General features: G+C 40.5%; 1 protein-coding gene across 4 annotated transcripts in view; it reads left to right on the plus strand.

Annotated features, from left to right (window-relative positions):
* The window catches only part of grik4 (glutamate receptor, ionotropic, kainate 4), a 347,454-nt gene that overhangs the window by 196,055 nt on the left and 130,614 nt on the right, over nt 1-20,785 (plus strand). For all 4 annotated transcript variants that reach the window (XM_085184287.1, XM_085184286.1, XM_085184288.1 and 1 more), the window contains one exon: nt 15,595-15,759. In XM_085184287.1, the coding sequence (XP_085040413.1) occupies nt 15,595-15,759 (165 nt within the window). The remainder of the gene's footprint in view (nt 1-15,594; nt 15,760-20,785) is intronic.

Genomic DNA, 20,785 nt, shown 5'->3' on the forward strand with positions numbered 1-20,785 from the left:
TGAGCCCACTGCTTTTGCACAGCAGGGTACAGGCGTAAATATCTGCAGCACTGTATGATAATAGTGCTGCATGAGCCAATCAATGTGCACCTTCCTGCTGTAACAGAAAAACTGCAATTCTATTTACCTGGCAGTTTTTACAAGAGTATTAAATATTGATAGAAAAGCAGTGTTTTTGCATCTGAGAAGCCACAAAACTCCCAGACTTATTACTTGAACCTGCTTTGCATTTCACTGTCTAACCAGTACACTGGTCTACCAGCACTGCTCTCGGTAGAATGCCGATCGTTACTGAAATTAAATGGCTGCCTCTTTGTTTAAAAATTACCGCATCGTTGCCTGTTTAAGCGTACTGGTTAGACTTCTGCAGTTGCAAAAATGTACCAATTGAAAGTAGAGTGGAAAGTTCTGCAGGGACCTGCAGAACTTTCCTGCAGTGATAATGGCACGCTTAAACAGGCAACGATGCGGTAATTTTTAAACAAAGAGGCAGCCATTTAATTTCAGTAACGATCGGCATTCTACCGAGAGCAGTGCAAAGTAGTGGGTCAAACTCAACCTGACCTGATGAGGGAGTGTGAAGGAGCGAGTAATCCACTCAGAAAAATAATACGGTGTGGGGGTAAGCACAGATTTTACGGATGTGTTTCTCTCGTAAATGGGATGGCAATTTAGATCAAAGAGAGGCGGCTGAAGGAAAATCTATATGTTTTTGATATATGGGAGAACTCTTCTATGAGAATAGCTGGGGACTGTGTGTGTCCTCAGAGTGTCCCAGTTTGTGTGAGACTACAGGTACTTATTAAAACCATTAAAGTCATATTGTAACATTCAGTTACAAAAGGCAATGTAATCGCTTGAATCCTAGAGAGAATTTTAAAAAAGCAAGAAATGAAACTGCATAAAAGTCTTTGTGTCCGTGCGCAGTTCAGGAAAGACACGGAAATGCTTTTTTTCATTGTACACTGATCACCAAGTAGAAATGTGACAAAAAAAGAAACACATTCAAGGAAGTACCATATTCTGGATCTTTGACCCAGTGATTTAAGTTGTATTTTGATGATGCCATAAATGATTTCTGGTTATTATAGTTTTTGTAGTTCCCTTTTTGTGATCCCTGTCTGTTTCCCTAGTCGTGTCCCTGTGTCTGTCTCTGTAGTTAGTCTTTTCTCCCCAGCAAGTCATGTTTACATCCCACATAGCAGACAGGTCTGGGCCAGATTTGGTGTCAAGCCGGCACTGCTGGCTAACTTCTGGCATGATAAAAGGTATGTCATCCAGATATGGGCCAGGCCTGGCGTAGATGGGACTGTTTATTTGATGGCATGCCATATCTGGCCCAATTATGGTTTGGTTTATGTGGCCCAGGCTCATAGAAAACAGGTCTGGCCTGGATCTGGCATCAAGCTGGCACTTCTGACTGACTGGTGTCATGGCAGGGTGTATGTCCACCAGATGTGGGCCAGGTCTGGCAATTAGGCACTATTTATGTTCCTATTTTCCTATTTTAGTTAGAAGACCCAAATGCCTGTTGCAATACTATACTGCTATGGTAGCCAACGTTTCAAATGCAGGTTTGACAGGTTTGTGAGTGTGCACTTTATCCAAAACCTAGTGAGGGTTTACTCATGTTTACCACTGGGTGGCTGTAGCTCAGGAGGCAGAGCAGGTCACCTACTGCTCTGAAGGTTAGTGGTTCGATCCCTGGCTCCCCCAGTTTGCATGTCAAGAGTGTGAATGTGTATGAATGTAGTTAGGAAGTCCTCAGTTTAGAGAAAGTGTGTGATTAGCCGAATGTAGCATGTTGTATAGAGCACTTTGATTAATCTGGGAGAGTAGAAAAAAGGTCTATATAAGAATCAATCCATTCACTGTCTGAACAGAGTCTTGTCATGTTACTTTTGCACTATTATGTTCCAGCACATGTTGTTATTACATGGCTTGATTAAGGTACACATTAGGCTGACATCTGGGGCCAGAGCTGAGACTGCTCTGGGCCAGCACAGAGCCAGCAGTGTGTCTACAACTGGCCCATGGCTGCACACAACTTACACAAGGCCCACATACTGCAAAGAATAACAGCCCTTTGGTGGCCCAGATCAGGTTTGCCAGAGGTAATCCACTCATGGGCCAGCAAAGGACCACCAGTGTGTCTGCAACTGGCCTTGTGCTGGTCCATGTGTGGGCCACCTCTGGCAAACCAGATCTGGGCCACCAAAGGGCCGTCATTCTTTGCGGTATGTGGGCCATGTGTAAGCACATTGTGTGGGCCAGATCCGGGCCATACCAGTTTTGCTATGTGGGATGTTTGCTTATAAGTTCTCATGTCTATGTGTCTGTGAGTGTGTTAGTTCCTGTTTTATTTTCACAGTCTTGTTTTTCATGTGTTTTGGGTTAGTTCCTCTGCCCTCCCACCTGTTGCCTGTTCCCTCACTATCCTTTTGGTGTATTTATTGTGTCAGTTTCCCCTTGCCCTTTGTTGGGCTCTCTGTGTCCTTTGTTGTAGTTTGTAGTTCTTTAAGAGTTAAGTAAGTAAGTAAGTAAAACTTTATTTATATAGCACCTTTCAAGATAAAAATCACAAAGTGCTTCACAGAAGCTAAAACCTAAAAATAAAAATCAACCAAAAGCAAGTTTAAAAAGATGAGTTTTTAGCTGTTTTTTAAAAGCAACCACTGAGTCCACAGATCTCAGGCTCAAAGGGAGAGAGTTCCACAATCTGGGGGCCACAGTTCCAAAAGCTTTGTCGCCTTTTGTTTTCAGCCTCGTGTGTTGGACAGCAAGCAAGCCCTGGTCACATGACCTCAGGGACCTGCTGGGAATGTATGGATGTAAAAGTTCACTTATATATGTTGGTGCTTGTCCATGCAGAGCCCTGAAAGTCAAGGTCAAAACCTCAAACTGGATTCTGAATTTAACGGGGAGCCAGTGCAGCTGAATCAGCAGGGGTGTGACATGGGAAAATTTGGAGGACTTGGTCAGAAGCTTTGCAGCAGCATTGTGAACGACTTGCAGACGCTCCAAAGAGGCTTTACATAATTATAGTTTTTTATATATATAATTATATAATAGTTGTAGCAGTTTGGCTTGGATTACTTTCCACTGAGTTTCAGTTCAGCAGTAAAGCTGTCCTTTATAGTTTAAACTTTTCAGTCTTGGGTTTGGGCCCAACTCCCGCCTGCTACACAGCCAACCCTGACAGGAAGTGTCTTAGTTTTAGAGGCAACAGTATTGGGGTTTCCCTCTTCTTTCCTCCTCTCTTCCCTTTGACACAGTTAAATTCTGCTGTTTAAACAAAATCAAAGCAGTAATATGTAAGGAATCAACTCTAAATGTTTGGGGTGAGAACTCTGTGAAAATCTGCAGGACAGAGCCAAAGCTTTGGCACCACACTCATAGCTTTGAGCTATCCACCCACACCAATTAGGCACTTGTTCTGATAATGTCTCCCCCTCTCATTCCAAAATAAATGAACACTCCTAGCAGCAACTATCACAACCGTATCAGGTGCAAAATAAGACACAGTTTTTGTGTCTGTGTGTTAAATATAACACAATTTGGAGTCAGTTGCATGCTTGCAAATCTCTCTTGCGAATCCCATTTATGCGGTTGACTTAAATGTTCTCCTCCCAAAAGTTTGAGCTCTGAAAGGGAAACTCCTACAAGTATGCCTCTGTGACTCCTGCAAGGCCAGCCACAAAATTACCAATGTCTATGATTTTCATTGCAAAATTGAATGGAGGTGTGGAACAAAAATCCATAAAACAAAATTGTGAACACCTTGAAAGATGCCTGAGCCTGTCGTTTTTTTTAATTAATGCAAAAGAAAATATTCAAATTACAAATTCCCCCTCTCCTCTACCATTCTTGATCCAGTCTTGCAAACGGCAACATTAAAACTCTGAAGCAGCAGTTACTTCTCCCCGCAAAGATACCTTTTTCTGAGGGACTTCAAATTTTTTGATGTATTGAAGAAATGCTGAATGTTCCAGTGTTGTTGGAGACTTACCCGTGCCAGTGTAGCCAGGGTACAATGAATCATACTCCCTGCTGTTTTTCCATGACAACGAATGCTCATAAAAATAAAACATTCTAAAGTGAAAATATTTGCCAGCAGCTACTGAGAATTGATGGCTGTTAGTCTGCTTGATTGGGGCATTGGTGTTGGCTCAGCTGACTCAAGTGAAAGAAGAGTGGCTACTTTGCGCTGATGAATTGCTTTCAGACTTTGCTCAATCCCTGTCCCACTGGGTTGGAAAAGAGCAGCATCAGTATGCCAGTGGATGAAGTGAAAGACTTGACTGCACACGCAGGAGAATAAACTTATAGCTCAACATGGTAACGCCAAGCCAGCCGTTCAGCTTGTTTTTGTAGTTATTCGCCATCATTTTTCTCATTTGGCATCTGCCACTCCCAGACTCACCTAGCCATGTCCACCTTCATCAATCAGTGCGCTCCTGTGACAGATTCTCCGCTGACTCTATTTTATGCTTTGTGGATTTCCTGTAAGCATGCTGACATGGGCACAGCCTGTCGCTGGAACCCTTTAGTAAACAACTTCTGTGCATTCATTTCATTTCATCTAATGTCATTGTGCTGCACAGCGCTGTTGTTGCTAATGTATTAACGATGAGAGACTGAAAATGTGGTGGTAGCTGCTATTAGTGCTTCATGTCAACATCTGCAGCATGTTGGCCGTCTGCAGTTCCCATGTATCTGTGCCAAAGTTTACAAAATAATAGTTTATTTTTTAATTTTCTTTCATCTGTTAGTTTACAAATTCAAGCCTCACACATAGCATCTTTGGGGTTTTTTTATAATATGTTTTTTTGTTTTTGTGTTCAATATAATTTGATTTTGTAAATGCATTTGGGAGTGTTTCTGTTTAAACCTTAGAAGCATCTTCTGCAGCTCCTAAATCCTTTGTTTTACTGCATCAGCTTGTTGTGTATTTGCACTTAGGTAGCTTTTGTTTTAAAGCAGTGTTGCTCTGCAGTGCAGACTGATGATAAGCTGAAGTGAAGCAGAAACTCAGTAAAGGGACATAATGCAAAGAATAATTTACACATGCACACACAGATTCTATGTACATATTTATCAGTTAATATGAGTGCATAAAACATAAAGGATATGGTAACAGTTTTTTTCCCACATACTGTTAACAGTTATTTCATGAGACAGCTGTCGTCACCTTTCCTCTCATATTCACAACAAAAATTGCAGAGTACTCTCTGTCTCTCTCTCATTTTCATTAATATGAGCTTGTTTTTTCAATAACTGCAGGAAATGACTGAACTTATTGAGATTATAGAAAGTTCCACAATACAGTTTTTGAATTTCCAATTGATTTGGAAAGCCACATTGGTCACTTTTAAAGACTCACACAGGGGCACCTATGTTTACATTTTTATCAGTGATTTTTACCACTTTGCACATATTGCTTTCAATCTTATAACCTATTAGTTAGGCCTCAGTTCAGACCAGTGAATGATCCTATGGCAACCTCCTGTACGCTTATATGTTTACCACCTGGTAAAAGATTGCTCGAGGTTGCCAGATGCTGCTGGGTAATGGCTACAAAAAAGGTCGAGGAAGGTGTTGCACCAAAATTTTCTTTGCGATTGATTTTGGTCACTAGCTGTTTGCTATGATTGCCCATAGTCAGTATGGAAGAAGCAAAACACAGGCTAACTAACCACAGAGTGGGAACTTCAAAAAGAAGAATGTTCAAAGGTCGCCCTGAGAGGTCAATCAGGCAACTTAAGAAAACACCAGCAAATAAAAAAATGCTGCAAATTCTTTTTAAAAAAAACTTTAAAAAAAAGGTAACAAACATGTTTTTGGGGAGACAATAATGTGATGGAAGAGGTGCAGAGGTGATAAGCTAATAGCACTGTCACGGTGGTTTACAGAGTGGACTCAGGCGCGGAGCTCAGAATAAAGACAGTGCGTTTATTTACAGTGAAGCAAGGTTGACAACAGTTCGAATGTGCAATAATGATAGTTAGTGTGTCCTTCTTCCCATGCTTAGACCGTGCGTGGTAGTGAGTGCCCGTCTCTCCTCCAAGTGCTTCCTTGTGCTAGTGAATCCTCCGTCCCAATTCCTGGCTTAGTGCAATACTCCAGTGCTGTCTGTCGCTCCGCCACACCATTAAATAGCCCTGCCCAAGATGGTAGATGATTGGCAGCAGCTGGTGAATTGATTGCAGGTGCGGCAGCTCCGGGCGACAGCACTTCCGGGTCGGAGGTCCCATCCCGTCAGATCCTGACAAGCAATGTATCTAGAGTATTATATGTTATACATCACCACCCACACAACACAAAGGAAAACATCAGTCATGTTATTGTCTCCCCAAAAAATGCTTCCATTGTATTTTGTGAGATTTTGTTTTTGTTCTACTTCTATTGTGTTTTATTCAACTTCCGCTCTTGTCCAAAAGTAGCAAAAGTTCTGCAGAGAAAAATCACAAATGGTTGACAAGAACTTAAGGTTAGGGCTTCATTTACTATCTCTGTATATTACTGTTACCACCTTGTGGTTTCTATTTACAACAGAGTTAGAAAATAAAGGCAGTGTTTCTTCCGCATATCAGAGACTCTGTTATAGCCATCCTGTTATCATAATTACTGACTGCATCTCACTGATATTTGCATTTATAGTTATTCCTCTCTGCTGACCACTAGTTGCAACAGAAACTACATAAACTGCTGTCTAAATGCATTAAGTCAAACTGACAAACTTTTAACAGGCCAGTGGTGTCGGCCTTAGCATTCAGCCTCAGATTAATGAGACTTAACACATCAGTCCACTCGCGCACATTATGATTGGAGTGTGTACTTTATAATTACATTATGTGACACCAGGAAATCAGTTTCTTGTCACCAGGTCTTCCGTGAGCAAGGTTTTCTAATTATGTAAGATAGCACCTCCGCTTCCTTCGGCAGTTCACACCACAGGGCTTGCGGATGAGATTGATTATAGTGTGGAACCAGCAATTCCATTTGCCATGCAGTCAGACAAGCAAACAGATTGGCTTTGGTGTAGTTCACAGTCATGCTGCTCCAAGTGAATAAAGCCCCTATTAGACAAGCATAATGCACACTATTTTCATCTGCTGACATACCCAAGTGCATGAGTGTTTAGGCACACACAGGTACATGCACACAGATTGGCACTCTCAGACATAAACAGGGAATATATGGCACTGAAAAAGGCTCTGATGGCTGTCTAGTTTCTCTGCTAATTAATGTCAAAGCAACCATCAAATTAGCAAGAAATTGTGTTTTTATCATGTTGAAAATACCAAATAAGTGTTGAATTAAAACTGTTATTTATGTGGATTTGAAAAAAGAAAATTGCAGGAGGACTGAGGCTGCTGTCATGACAAAATTACTTCTCACTGAACTTATATGTGTGTATGCATGTGCACATACTGCATGGCTGTATGATGATATTAAGCACAATCTATTGACATGACTGACCTTGACCATACTTGCATGTCACAATGAAAACAGAAAAAAATCAGTCTTTTTGGCCTCTCACTGTGAAGAGATGGCAAACTGTGCAAACCCATTAGGCTGAAAGGCAGCTGAATGGAGGTGCTGAGAGAGGGCAGTCCTTTGCATTTTCCAATTGGGAGGTCCATGACCTTCCCATTTACTGTTCTGCACTTCTTATATAAGTTGAGCACTTTATTTGAATTACACTCTCTGGTTGAGTTGTGTGATTTCAGTTTTAATGAGACACGGGATACTTAGTTTGGTATTTTATAGCAAGTCATACATAAACCAGTTACTCAAAACTGCTATAATAAAGTAAAAGAAACAAAAAAAAGAATGGTGCTTAAAACTTGAGAGTGCTGGAATCAATGTCCCTCAGAAGATTGTGAATGGCTAGTGTGCTGCTTTTTTATGGTATGTTTCTGAAAAGCATCCAAGTGTACCACCTTAGTTGATTCAGTCATAAAACCCTATACAAACTGGCATTAATGCATAGCCTGTTTGTGTGTGTTGCTGTGTTTTCAGGGAAAACAAATGCGATCCACCCTGAAAACACATAGGGGTGGGATAAGGTGGATCAGCCATTCAAGCATAATAAAACAGGTAAACCCCTTACAAGGTTTTTCATGGAGAGGTCACTCCCACTCTGTACAGGAAGAGGTCTGTTTGCAAAGAATAATCTACAGTCCAAGCCTGAGCAGTCTTTGTGCAGAAATGCTTACACTCTTGCTAGTTTCCAGTAGGGCTGCCATGATTAGTCGACTAGTCACAATAAGCCGTACGTTTTACGTCCAATCGATGCATGATCTGGTTAGTCGACTAATCGCAAAAATAATCGGTGACTAGTCGACTATCAAAATAATCGTTTGTGGCCGCCCTAGTTTCCAGATATAAAAGAACAAAATAACTTAAATGATCCTGACTGGATATAAACACTTAAACATTTGACACAGAATTGAGTTTATTTCCATCGTACGTTACACAGGGTCAGTTTACAACAAATGTTGTCTATCTTTAATATTAGCAAGACAACTCCAACAGTCATCAAATCCCCTATGGTCAAACGCTTGAAGTGAAGAACTTCATCATAACAACTAGCGACCTCCACAAGGGCCAGGCTCAGGCAGGAGGGCTCATCTGCCACAACCAGTTTGGGGATGAGGCGAAACAGAAGAGAAAAGGAAAGCACTGAGAGATCACAAGCAACAGCCATGTGAACACTGATTTAGAGAGCCACTTTTTTCCCTGAATAACTCAAGCATATGCTATTTGATGTAAGTTGAAGTATATAAATATGAAATGAATGGCTGTGCAGCCGACAAATCTGCAGCAGCTGCGTGATGCTGTCATCGCAATATGGACCAAAATCTCTGAAGAGTGATTCCAGGACCGTGCTGAATCTATTACATGAGGAATTAACACTTCTAAAGTAAACAAAAGCTCTGTACAAGCAAGGTGTGCCTAACAAAGTGTCTGGTGACTACTGCCAAAAGAAAAGGTCTGAAGGACCCCAAATATAAACAGGACCAGTATGTACTTTCATGCTTTCACTTTCTATTGTGTAGCTCCATCAGTTTTGTGATCTGCTGAGCCTAAAAGAATTACTTTGTCATTACTAACACAGTTTGTTTCTATGAAATGCTGTAGACACAGCATTAATTCTTTGCCCTAAAGGTGATTTTTCTATCTCATTAAGCAGAGGGTATCTGCCCTACATAATAATAACTGCTGAGAACACATATGTGGAATGGTTGCCAATATGAAAATAGATTATGATGTTCTTATCCTTGCTTCCATTTGAATAAAAGTCATGTTAAATCACTGTAGAGTATCTGGACTCTTTAAAACCCTATTATTTGATCAAAGGCCAAGTCACGCTGAACCCTCCCCACCCGCCCTACACATCCCTCCGATAATAGATTCTCTTCCAATCAAAGTTGGCGAGCACTTTACCATTAATTGCCTCATATAGAAGGAGAAGCCCTAGTTTATTTGATCTGTATTTAGCACTCACCCTGATGGAAAGGGAGATGCACCCATTGAGTTAATAGAGAAGCAAGCAGATCCTTCAATAAGATAATGAATTTTTTACCCTTGACTGCCACTTTCCAGTAACACATTGAGCTTCTGTATGTGTTGTTGCAAAGCCAGGAAACTGCTGCAAGTAAACTTCTGAACATGTAAACATTTCTACTTTGCTTCGAATCACATTTGCAGGATAGATAAATCCAGCCTCTAAAAGCAGGACATAACGTTTAATGACAACAGTGACATTATAACAGAGAGACGTGAGTCGAAAAGAATCAAGACAGGAAATATATTCTGTAAAGATGATGCTTGTATCACCCTTAGCTGTTTTCCTAGGGTACTGTACTCTTAACAGTGTTCTTAAGGTCTTATCATTGTGTAATTTTTCACATGTGTAGAAATAGAAATAGGAGGGGGAAATGCTCCTATACCTTATTCTGGGACAAAGATTTGATTCGAACACCAAAGTTAAAGTGATTCATTCAAATAAGAAGTGAGATGGCCACCAAGGGGTGTGACCAAGGTGGCTGCTGGGTAGCAAGACTCACTTCTACAATATTGCCTTGCTTCATTCAATCTGTCTTTTAGTTTGTTTATATGACTTATAAGATTAGCAGAGTTTATGTAGTTCAAGCAAATTAGTTTCTCCGTTGATGTTGATGGTGTAACAATTAAAATCAGCGTGAGAAGTTAATTAAGGGATGACATCTGAGGGGTGTTTAAAAAACAAAAAAAAACCCTCACTGGATCATAGCCTGCTGCTGTGTGCCGGTACTACAGAGGAATTTTTTTGTTTGTTGTTGCCTATTTTTCACTGAAGCTCTCTTTCACAGTCCAGATGCCACCATGCCTCAGCATACCTTCTGGCAACTCATTGATTGGTTTCAATGGATCAAACTCCAGCCCGTGTTTTCACTGCGTGAAAACAGCCCTGCTTGTTTGCCAGCTGTCATGTATTGACCACGGTAAAATGTCAATTCCTCCGGGACCAGAACCTGCCAGAATTACTGATTTTACTTACTTCTGTGGGTAGCTTTCATTGTGCATTTAGCTAAAATACTAATATTGTATTGGAATTTATATTTTTTCTTGCAGCTTTGAGGTGATATTTCTTTCTTGTTTTTTTCTTAAATGAGAAAAGTGCCCACTAAAGAAACAACAATTAGTGTGGCTTTTTACACACACACACAGATCTGCAAATTAAACTGGGGAAATATACAGTTATTGAGATGCTGACACAGATAGCAAACAATAATTGAACGTATGTAAAATTAATGTTATACTCTCAACCTAAATGTCACTGAATCATCATTGAATTCTGATATTGGTTCTTGATCATTTTTGCACCCTCAGTTAATACTGAAACAATGTGGACGTCACTACTAAAGATCAAGAGGACATAAGTGTTGTTTCAACTGATGTAAAAAAAATTTACTTCCACTACTTCAGAATAATGAAATTTACTATCTTATAATAAATGGTGTAATGATGTTGAGTGAAACATTTTTGAGTGTACTATTAAACTCTAGGCTCTAACATATAAACACTAGACAACTTAACATCAGTTAAGTTTATTTAATTTATTAAATCAAGATTAGTTTACAATAATTTTTGATGAATTCACTCCTACTAAATGATGTCCTGCCTCCACTTGCTGAGTGACTCCATGTACAAAAACAAAACAAAACCAAAAACTGAAAATAGGATATGAAAAAAAATAAGGAAAAAGCAGACTTTGTTCAGAAGTTTTCATATATATCTCTCTCTTTCTAGAATTCATCCTAGCTAACATAATCTGCGTAAGTTGTCAGTTACGTGAGCAAGCTAACTTCGGTTATTGACATTTTGAAGTGCCTAATAATGACCATGGTGACAGTTACACATCTGCAATATGTGTCACTGTACTCGGTGTTTGACAAAATATGAAATATAATTGGTTAAAATACATTTGGCACCTTTAAAATATTAAAAAATAAGTAAATGCTTACCTGATGCAGAGGAGATCTCTGGGGTGCAGTGATGTCGACTAATACAGGATTGTCTCCTGTATCATAGATTTTTAAATATCATCTTAATAGTGGACAGATGGGCTGCAATACTTTAATTTCCCAGTCAGCTATATTGACAGCTGTCATGACTTTTCATCTATAAATAAATCGTATATTAATATAAATTCCTGGTCAACCATAGATCAGTGACTTTCCAATGGTGGTCAGACGGGATGTACCACATTGCGAGGGGTGTGATGGACCAGTTCAATAGCTTTTCAATTTCCCAGTCATCTATGAATCCATAACTTTTCACTTGGTCAACTATAACTAGATCATCAATTATAAACAACGACAATTATAAGCTATATAGTTTATGTCTTGCATATTTCCACAACTGTATCCATAATCACATAATGTGTATGCTACCGTTGTATATAGTAAATAAATGGTATGCATTTGTGCATTTGTATAGCACTTTTCTAGTCCCTAAGGACCCCAAAGCGCTTCACACTACATTCAGTCATTCACCCATTCACACACACATGGCAAGCTACATTGTAGCCACAGCTGCCCTGGGGCGCACTGACAGAGGCAAGGCAGCCGGACACTGGTGCCACCGGGCCCTCTGGCCACCACCAGTAGGCAAACATGGGGTATCTTGCCCAAGGATATTTGGCATGCAGCCAGGAGGCAGCCTGGGATCGAACCACCGACCTTCTGATTAGTGGCTGACCTGCTCTGCCACCTGAGCTACAACCACCCACTCATAGTGTATTATCTTACTTTTTTTCATTAGTTGTACTTATTTGTATTTTTGTATTTCCTTCTGATATCTGTACCTACGCTGAGGTAACGCAAAAATTTCCCCGTCGTGGGATCAATAAAGTCTTATCGTATCTTATCTTAGAAAAACATAATCAACCTAATCAAACTGAATCAATGTTATTCCAATGGCATTACTATTACACTGACAAGTTTCATCAGTATTTCAACATTGATTCAAAATTTATTTAACATGGCCGGATAAAGCAATTACTGCGCAGTTAGTGAGTCCATATAATCAAGGTTGTTTTTTTTAGAATGAATCCTGCTGGTCATACTTTATTCTACACTCCAAAAACCAAGTCTTTGCCCTCATAAGCAGGAAGAAATCATTTTGAGTAAAATCTAGCTGAAATATATAAAATCAAAGGTTTATTTGTCTAATAACTAATTAATTAAGAAAATATGCTTAGTATAAGCTGAATGCATACCAATCAATTAAATGTTTTAAATGTTTTACACTTACGGAAAAAAATTAACTGGAAAATGAAATTTAATTCCTTAAAGTCGGCAGTGTCCTGCCACAATCATACAATGCTTGTTTGTTTGTTTTAGTTTTGTTATCCTTCATAACATCTTTAATATGTTCTGTCAACATGCATGTTGGGTTTTTGGTTTTTTTGTCATTTATTATGACCCCCATATTCCATAATAGCCTGCATACTGTATCTGAGAGGAAACTGGCCTCCTGTTTTCTGGCTTTAGAAGAGCCCGTGACAGGAGACTAACCGGTCAAATATTGTTTCAAGCCAGTTTCAATTGAGTAGTATCCACACAGGAAGCAAGGCATGCTGCCGGTTTAAGCAAAAGTGTTTCACCTGGAAGAGCAAGCACTGAATCCAATGTGACGATAAAAGTCAGCACCGATACATTTTTAGCTGTATAAAGACTGTGCTTGTGTGATGGGGGGCGTTAGGACAGAGAGGAGAGAGCTAATGTAAGATTTTTGGAACAGAGTCCTTTTTTTCTCTACACAATTAAATCCAGGAAAAGTTCTCTATACTTCCATCCAGCCATCCATTTTCGTCTGCTTATCCAGTTCAGGGTTGAAACTTATCCCAGCAAAAGTTGGTATACACCATGGACAGGTTTCCAGTGTATTGCTGGGCTAATGCAAAGAGACAGACAGCCTTTCCCACTCACGCTTTAGAATTTCCAGTTAACCTAACCCGTTCATATCTTTGGAGCTGGTGAGAACCCACACAAGCGCAAGAACATGCAAACACAGCCCCAGCTGTCTGGTTGATTCGAACCCAAGACCTGTGAGCTGCACCATCATACCGCTCTTGAAGGCATCTTATTCTTGATTTTACAATAGTGTCTAAATAATATGATATTAAGCTGGAAATAATCAAGAAGTAGTCTATTGGGTCCATGAAGAAGCAAACATGTCCTTTGTTCACAGCTTTAAAAGCCAGAGGTGAGTGCAACCTCAGATGACCTTCCACAGCTACTCTCTGCTTGTTCACAGAGCATTCAGTGGGCTGTAGATATTGACTTGCTGTGACTTGGCGCTGTGATGGTATCAGATGAGTGGGTATGTCTCATCTTTGCGAGTCAGAGTTAGCTGATGTTTATTCAGCTGTGTGATCCGTAGGGAAAAGGTCACTTCAAACATGTTTCAGCTTTGCATGCACGTCTGATCATTTAATTCTGATAAGATGAGACACGCAACCCACGGTTTTCCTCTATATTGGACAGCCTACAGCACATTTCCCTTTCAGCCATGTTGTACTTAATTGTATTTTTTTTGTGCCTTATTAATTTCACACTTTTCCGGGTTGGTTGCTTTTATCTCCTGCCTGCGCTTTAACTGCAGATGTAATCGATTTAACTTAAGAACCTTTGTGCTAGCCCAGTGTAATTACAGTAATTACAAAGCCTGCTTTCAGACATCTGCTGCACACTTTATTAGGTTTTACTTTCCTGACTGTAGACTTTTGGAGGTGTCTTGCATTTCATATAAATATTTGTTGATGTAATTGAGTCGAAAGCTGATTAAGTTGTCAATATATAATTTCAAAATTGTTGCAGTTTTGTAATGAATAGGCACTTGACTGACTGTTGATATATTGCTGACTTGTCAGGGTTCTAACGAGCATTGATCCAGCATAGAGTCAGTGGATCAAGCCACACAATTTCACGAAAAAAGCCCATTAATGGTTGGACTGGTAATCAGAAATAAGAGACAGAATGAGAAGCCGTGTGCAATTCTGTTTCTCTCCTTTCTGACAACACAGTAAACAGATGACGTTTGCTGCGCCTGCATAATTGCTCATCATGACAGTGTGACACCTGTGCCGTTAAAGGTCACGGAGTAAGTTCATAATGTTGTTCCCAAAAAGAAAAAAATCGGAGCATGCACACAAATGTGCCACTCCTTAGTTATGATGTGCTGTGCAATGATTTATAATAACCATCTGCAGCCTTATTGTGGTGGAATTACATTATTTTTTCTGCATAAAAATGAGAAGAAAGCACCATCTATATCCAATCCCTTTATAATTGGCTTAGCTAAGCCATATACAAGACAGGAATCAGTTCCTCTGATTATAATGCGACTACACTGCAACAAATATTGCATAGAGAATGCACATAAATCATTTTGGAGAACAACATGCTGTCTTGTCATTCTTTAGTGTTCTTGTGACAAACTGATTTAATTTTGTAGACCTACACGGCGTACATAGCATCTTTGGAAAGCTGCTGCAGTGACTGGTGTTTTAAGTGTCTGGCATGCCTTTACAGACGCTGAACAACCGAGGATGACTTTTAGGTTTTGTGCTACCCTTTAAAATGCCTTTGAATAGGTGAAAGAATTTAAAGCTTTTAAGATTTCAGGGTTTTACCATACAGATCCATTATTTACATTATCTAGCACTTCACCTTTTTGGAAATATTAAATACCCCGCCCCTACTCTACAAGCTGCTTGGAAAAGTGTATGGAGTTATTAAGGATAATGCTGTGCCATTGGAGGTACTCAAGAATAATGGAGAAAGGTGAGGAGAAAGTCAAATAAGCACTGGTCCTAATAAGCCTGTGCGCCTTGGGAGCTGCTTTCTGTAGACTAGACTTTTTATTGAAGAAAGGGGAAAAAGTGTATTTTTAAATTCCTAAACTCAATGGCAAAAAGGCCACCTTCACTCTCCTTCATTTGGGAAATATTTCACTTACCAGTGAGAATAAATGTGTTTTATTTTGGGGGATTTTCTCTCAGTCTCACAACACAATGGCTTTTTCCATTTTCCTCAGCTGCCATCCTTGATGACCCTATGGAGTGCAGCAGAGGAGAGCGTCTGGCTATCACGCTGGCCAAAGACAGCATCAACAGGAGCAGTAACCGCTCCATCACTGGCAAGCTGGAGGTGGACATCTTTGAACTGCTGAGAGACAGCGAATATGAGATGGGGGAAACAAGTAAGTAGCACAGGAAAGAAAAGCAAGCAATTGTGTGTGTGAGTTTGTTGGCTAACGTGTTTATTCATGCAGAGAAAAAGAGCCTCTCTTGCTCTTTCTGCAAGTAGTTTCTCATAACATATTTTAATAGATGTTCTATTTTTTTTATATGGTTGCTCGCTTTTGTAGAGATGACCTTGAAAAGTTTTTCCGATTGTGATGTCACCGCGGGCCCATCACCATTTATACTCCCTGTACTCCTGCATTCTAGTCCTGAACAATAGGCTCAGAAAATAAACCTCCACCATCAACGCTTTGATAGAAGCATCAGTTGAAGGAGGAATCAACAAATTCACTGAGATTTAATAATTTTTTTTCTCCAGAAAGTCTCATCTTTTCAAGCTGTTCCAAGATCTCTTTCTTAAAAATCTTGAGATTTCTGAGAAATGGTGATAAAGATTGCCACAATCATACATTTACGTCTACGCATCGGCCATTAGCCCCAAGTTATAAAAATGGAAATGTGCACGAAAAGACAGAACACGTCACTTTTGGCCTAAACCACCAGGTGCAGTGGACATTCTAATCCAGGTGTTGTTGAGCTTTTATTAAGTAGGCCAGACCATCATTCCCACTAATTTGTTACCTAGATGTGACAAATGCATCACTGAGAGTGACTCTATTAACACAAGCCAGAGTAGCTATTTGCTATCAGTGGTATCAGCACTTACCCACAGCATTTTTGTACTGTCTGGTGACTTGTTGCATTACACCTCAATGTTTATTGGTTTGTTTGTTTTTAAATTTTTAATTAAAACACCCCAAATCAATACAGCGCAGTGTGTCTCTGCAAAAAGAGCAGCCATTGATTTTCAATATGACACATTCCTACTTTCCCAAATGCAAGAGCTTCAGTGGCGCCTGCCTAATACATGGAAACAGCACTTTAGTTACCACAACCACAACAAACTGTTTTACTTTCTCTGCCCGGGCTAAGACAAACCTCACAGTGTGGTTCCTTTAGTGTGCTTGCGTGCATGCATGTGTCCCCGTGTGTTTGTGTTTGTGCGTGTGGGTATATGTAAAGCAACGTGTGTAGCTGTGCACAAGCTGGATTTTGTGTATACTGTGCAAATGTTTAGTGTGTGAAAATGTGAGTGTGTAATTAGAGCCAGGATTTGGATTAGGGACGGATCAGCGGCCGCGGATAGATGAAAATATCACAGAGTGAGAATTACCTGGGAAGAAAAGTCAGATCCCACCATCAATGAGTCCTTTCCTGGCTGTTCAGTATGGACATAGACTGATTGCTGCATAACATCCACATACTGTAAGATTCTATCATGCACAGATTTTCTGTTCTATATAATAATGTGCGACATCTATATGACAACCTTTATTCTTGAACACATCCTGAATTTACTCTCTTTAAGTAGTCTTCAGGAAAGATTTCTAGGTATTGGAAAATTAAAGCTCATTTAAAGCGCTTCTTTAAATGTTGAGGCCTTTTATTCTGTTCTCTGTCAAGATGACCCCACACTGCTTCAATAAAGTTAAGGTTCAGCCTCTAGGGAGGCCAATCCATGAATGATGGTGTTTCATTGTTTGGGATCATTGTCATGCTGAAAAAGGTGGCATTGATTTGTGAATTCAAATCTGAAGGTATTTTTCCGCTATCATGATTTTATCAATTTTAACATGATCCCCAACACCACTGGCCAAAATGCAGCTCTTTACCATGACAGAGCCTCCATCATGTTTTACAGCCACCTCCAACAGGTTTTCTGGGGGAACACTGAGGCGCTCCCGGGCCAGCCAAGAGATATACCATAATCTCTCCAGCGTGTCCTGGGTCTGCCCCAGGGCCTCCTCCCAGGGGAACGTTCTCAGAACACCTCACCTAGAGGCGCCTAGGAGGCATTGTCAGATGCCTGAACCACCTTAACTGGCTCCTGTGGAGGAGCAGCGGCTCTACTCTGACCCCATCCCAGATGGCTGAACTCCTCACCCTATCTCTCAGGGAGAGGCCAGCCACCCATCAGAGAAAGCTCATTTCTGCCACTTGTATCCGCAGTCTTGTTCTTTCGGTAACTACCTAAAGTTCGTGCACATCCGCTTTGTGTAGGGACGTGGGGTGGGGAAATAGTAAACCAGTAAATCAAGAGCTTTGCTTTTACGCTTCGCTCTTTCATCACCACGATGGACTGATACATCGTCCGCATCGCTGCAGCTGCAGCACCAATCCATTAGTCGATCTCCCGCTCCCAACTTCCCTCACTTGTGAACAAGACTGCGAGATATTTAAACTCTTCCACTTGGGGCAGTATTTCTTAGCTGACCCAGAGTGCGTATTACACCCTTTTCTGGCTGAGGGCCATGGCCTCAGACTCGGAGGTGCTGATTCTCATTCCCGCTGCTTCACACTCAGCTGCAAACCGCTCCAGTGTGAGCTGAAGGCCATCACCCAATAAACCAAAAAATTCAGCCGAAGAGCCCTATCTCCTGAGTCTTAACTGGATTTTTTTCCTATTTCTTAAGGACATGAGTTTACAGGGTTATACTACCTTGTAGTGATTAGTGAAAAACAATGTTAAATAGTGATAATGGCCTAAAGATGATCTTATGATCAGAGCCACAAAGAAACTCGGGGGACATGCATAATTATGGAAATGTTGTGAACAAGTATTTCTGGAGATGTATAGATGTTTATGTAAATAGTTATTATCAAGGAGAAAAAGAACGCTTGTGTTTATGGCAGTTATAAGGTGAATCCAATTTTTTCACCTTCACCCTCAGAAAAAAAGAGTGTGGCACATTCCTCCTTGTTGAATAAGAGTAGTCTCACTGGCTTTTAGGCTTGTGAAGATGAAAATCTTCATAGCAGAGGTCCCCAGTGTCATAGACTGAGTCAGACTGCCATCAGAAAGGGGCTGTGCTGAGTTTGACTTCTTGTGACCAAATAAAGCAGGGGTGGGTAATTAATTTCCCCCAAAGGCCACATGACAAACTGGGACCGTTGTATAAATAAAATGAATACCAAGCAGAACCGAGTGCAGCTTCATATTAATTTGATCACTTAATAATCTTTTTGTTGCGGTCCTTCACAACAGCCCAAGTTTCTCATGAGGCCTTTGAGGAAAATTAATTGTGGTAATGAGTGTGGAAAGGAACAGACTGTGGTAGTCAGTGACTACCTGAACTCCAGCGCTGTACTTTCATTGGACTTTGTCTGCGCCTACATTTTCAATTATGGCTTGTTGTAGCATCTTGTTGTGTTTTTTGACTCCCTGAATGTGGGATACTTAGATCCTCTAGCTGGATCTGAAAGCACAGAAAGATCCCATGTACGCCATACTGCCAGTATTTACTCACCTATCCAAATCATTGGCATTGCATTCAGGTGTTCTAGTCACGTCTATGGCCACAGATGTATAAAATCAAGCACCAAGGCATGCAGACTGCTTCTATATTTGTGAGAGAATGAGTCGCTCTCAGCAGCTCAGTGAATCCCAAGCATGGTACCGTAATAGGATGTCACCTGTGCAACAAGTCCAGTCAGAAATTTCCTGACTACTAAACATTCCACAGTCAGCTGTTAGTGGTATTATAACAAAGTGGAAGTGACTGCGAACAACCGCAACTCTGCCATTAAAGGGTAGGCAATGTAAAATCACAGAGCGGCAGATGCTGAGGCGCATAGTGTTCTTAGCTCGAGAACAGTGTGTAAATTGATTTTTCAGGAGTTGTGCTCGGCCCTTATTTCCAGTGAAAGGAACTCTTAACGCTTCAGTATACTGAGACATTTTGGACAATTTCATGCCCCCAACTTTGCAAGAACAGGTTGGGGATGACCCCTTCCTGTTCCAACATGACTGCACACCAGTGTATGATGCAAGGCCCATAAAGACATGGTTGAGTGAGTTTGGTGTGGAAGAACGTGAGTGGCCTGCACAGAGTTCTGACCTCAACCTGGCAGAACGCCTTTGGGATGAATTAGAGAGTAGACTGCAAGCCAGGCCTTCTCATACAACATCATTTTTTGACATCACAGGCATTCTTCTGTAAGAATGGTCATAAATTCCCATAAACACACTCCTAAACCTCGTGAAAAGCCTTCCCAGTAAAGCTGAAGCTCTTACAGCTGCAAAGCGGCATCATTTTAAATCCTATGGATTAATAATGGGATGTCACTCAGGTCTATATGCATGTGAAGGCAGACGAGCGAATACTAGTGGCAATATATTCTACCTCATTAGTTATCCATCAACTTTTAATAGCAGTAAAAGCACAACTAAAGAGTAGTGTGCTAATTCTGCTGCGTGATAGCCTATAAATGCTGTTTGATTTGGGCCATGCGTAACATTTTGGGTTTGTTTTTTTTAAAGCAGATTTCACTCTATTGACCTTTTCATCCAGAGCTACATCCATTTTTAGGAATTAACCTATGTAAAGTGCTTGTACATATACTTACATAAACCCATATAATTGTTTAGTTTAAGCAATGTTTTTGAATCCTTCTAATTTAGACCTAATATAGTAAAAGAACTGAATCCAACACAGTGTTTTTTTTTTCCAAAAAAAAGGAGTGTAACTGTCCAAATACTTTCAATATGGCTCACATATTTACACACAGAAAAAGCTCGCCGTGCACAAAGAGAGCAAATGAAAGTGTCACCGGGGCCGGGAGCATTCTGGCTTGCAGTCAAATCATTCAGCTTTATAATTCAGTGAAGCCATTACAGACAGGTGCAAACAAAAGTGTGGGCGTGGATGTGTTAGTGTGTGCGTGTGCACTGTATACATGTGTGTTGTTTTTTTTTATGTAAGATGCCAGTGTATTCATGTCTTACAAGCCCCATGGGTGACTAGCGGATTACTTATTAATCATTCGATTCACTGCCTCTCGATGCACCGCACGGGCCTGGAAATGTTTCCCCTTTGCCTATTTTACACTGGTGGCTGGTTAATTCTCAGCAATTCCCCAATAACAGCCACCAAATTACCAACACCCACACACACACACACTTTGGTGCACACATGCTCAAAC

Source organism: Neolamprologus multifasciatus, chromosome 14, assembly GCF_963576455.1.
Source record: "Neolamprologus multifasciatus chromosome 14, fNeoMul1.2, whole genome shotgun sequence".
Lineage (NCBI taxonomy): Eukaryota > Metazoa > Chordata > Actinopteri > Cichliformes > Cichlidae > Neolamprologus > Neolamprologus multifasciatus.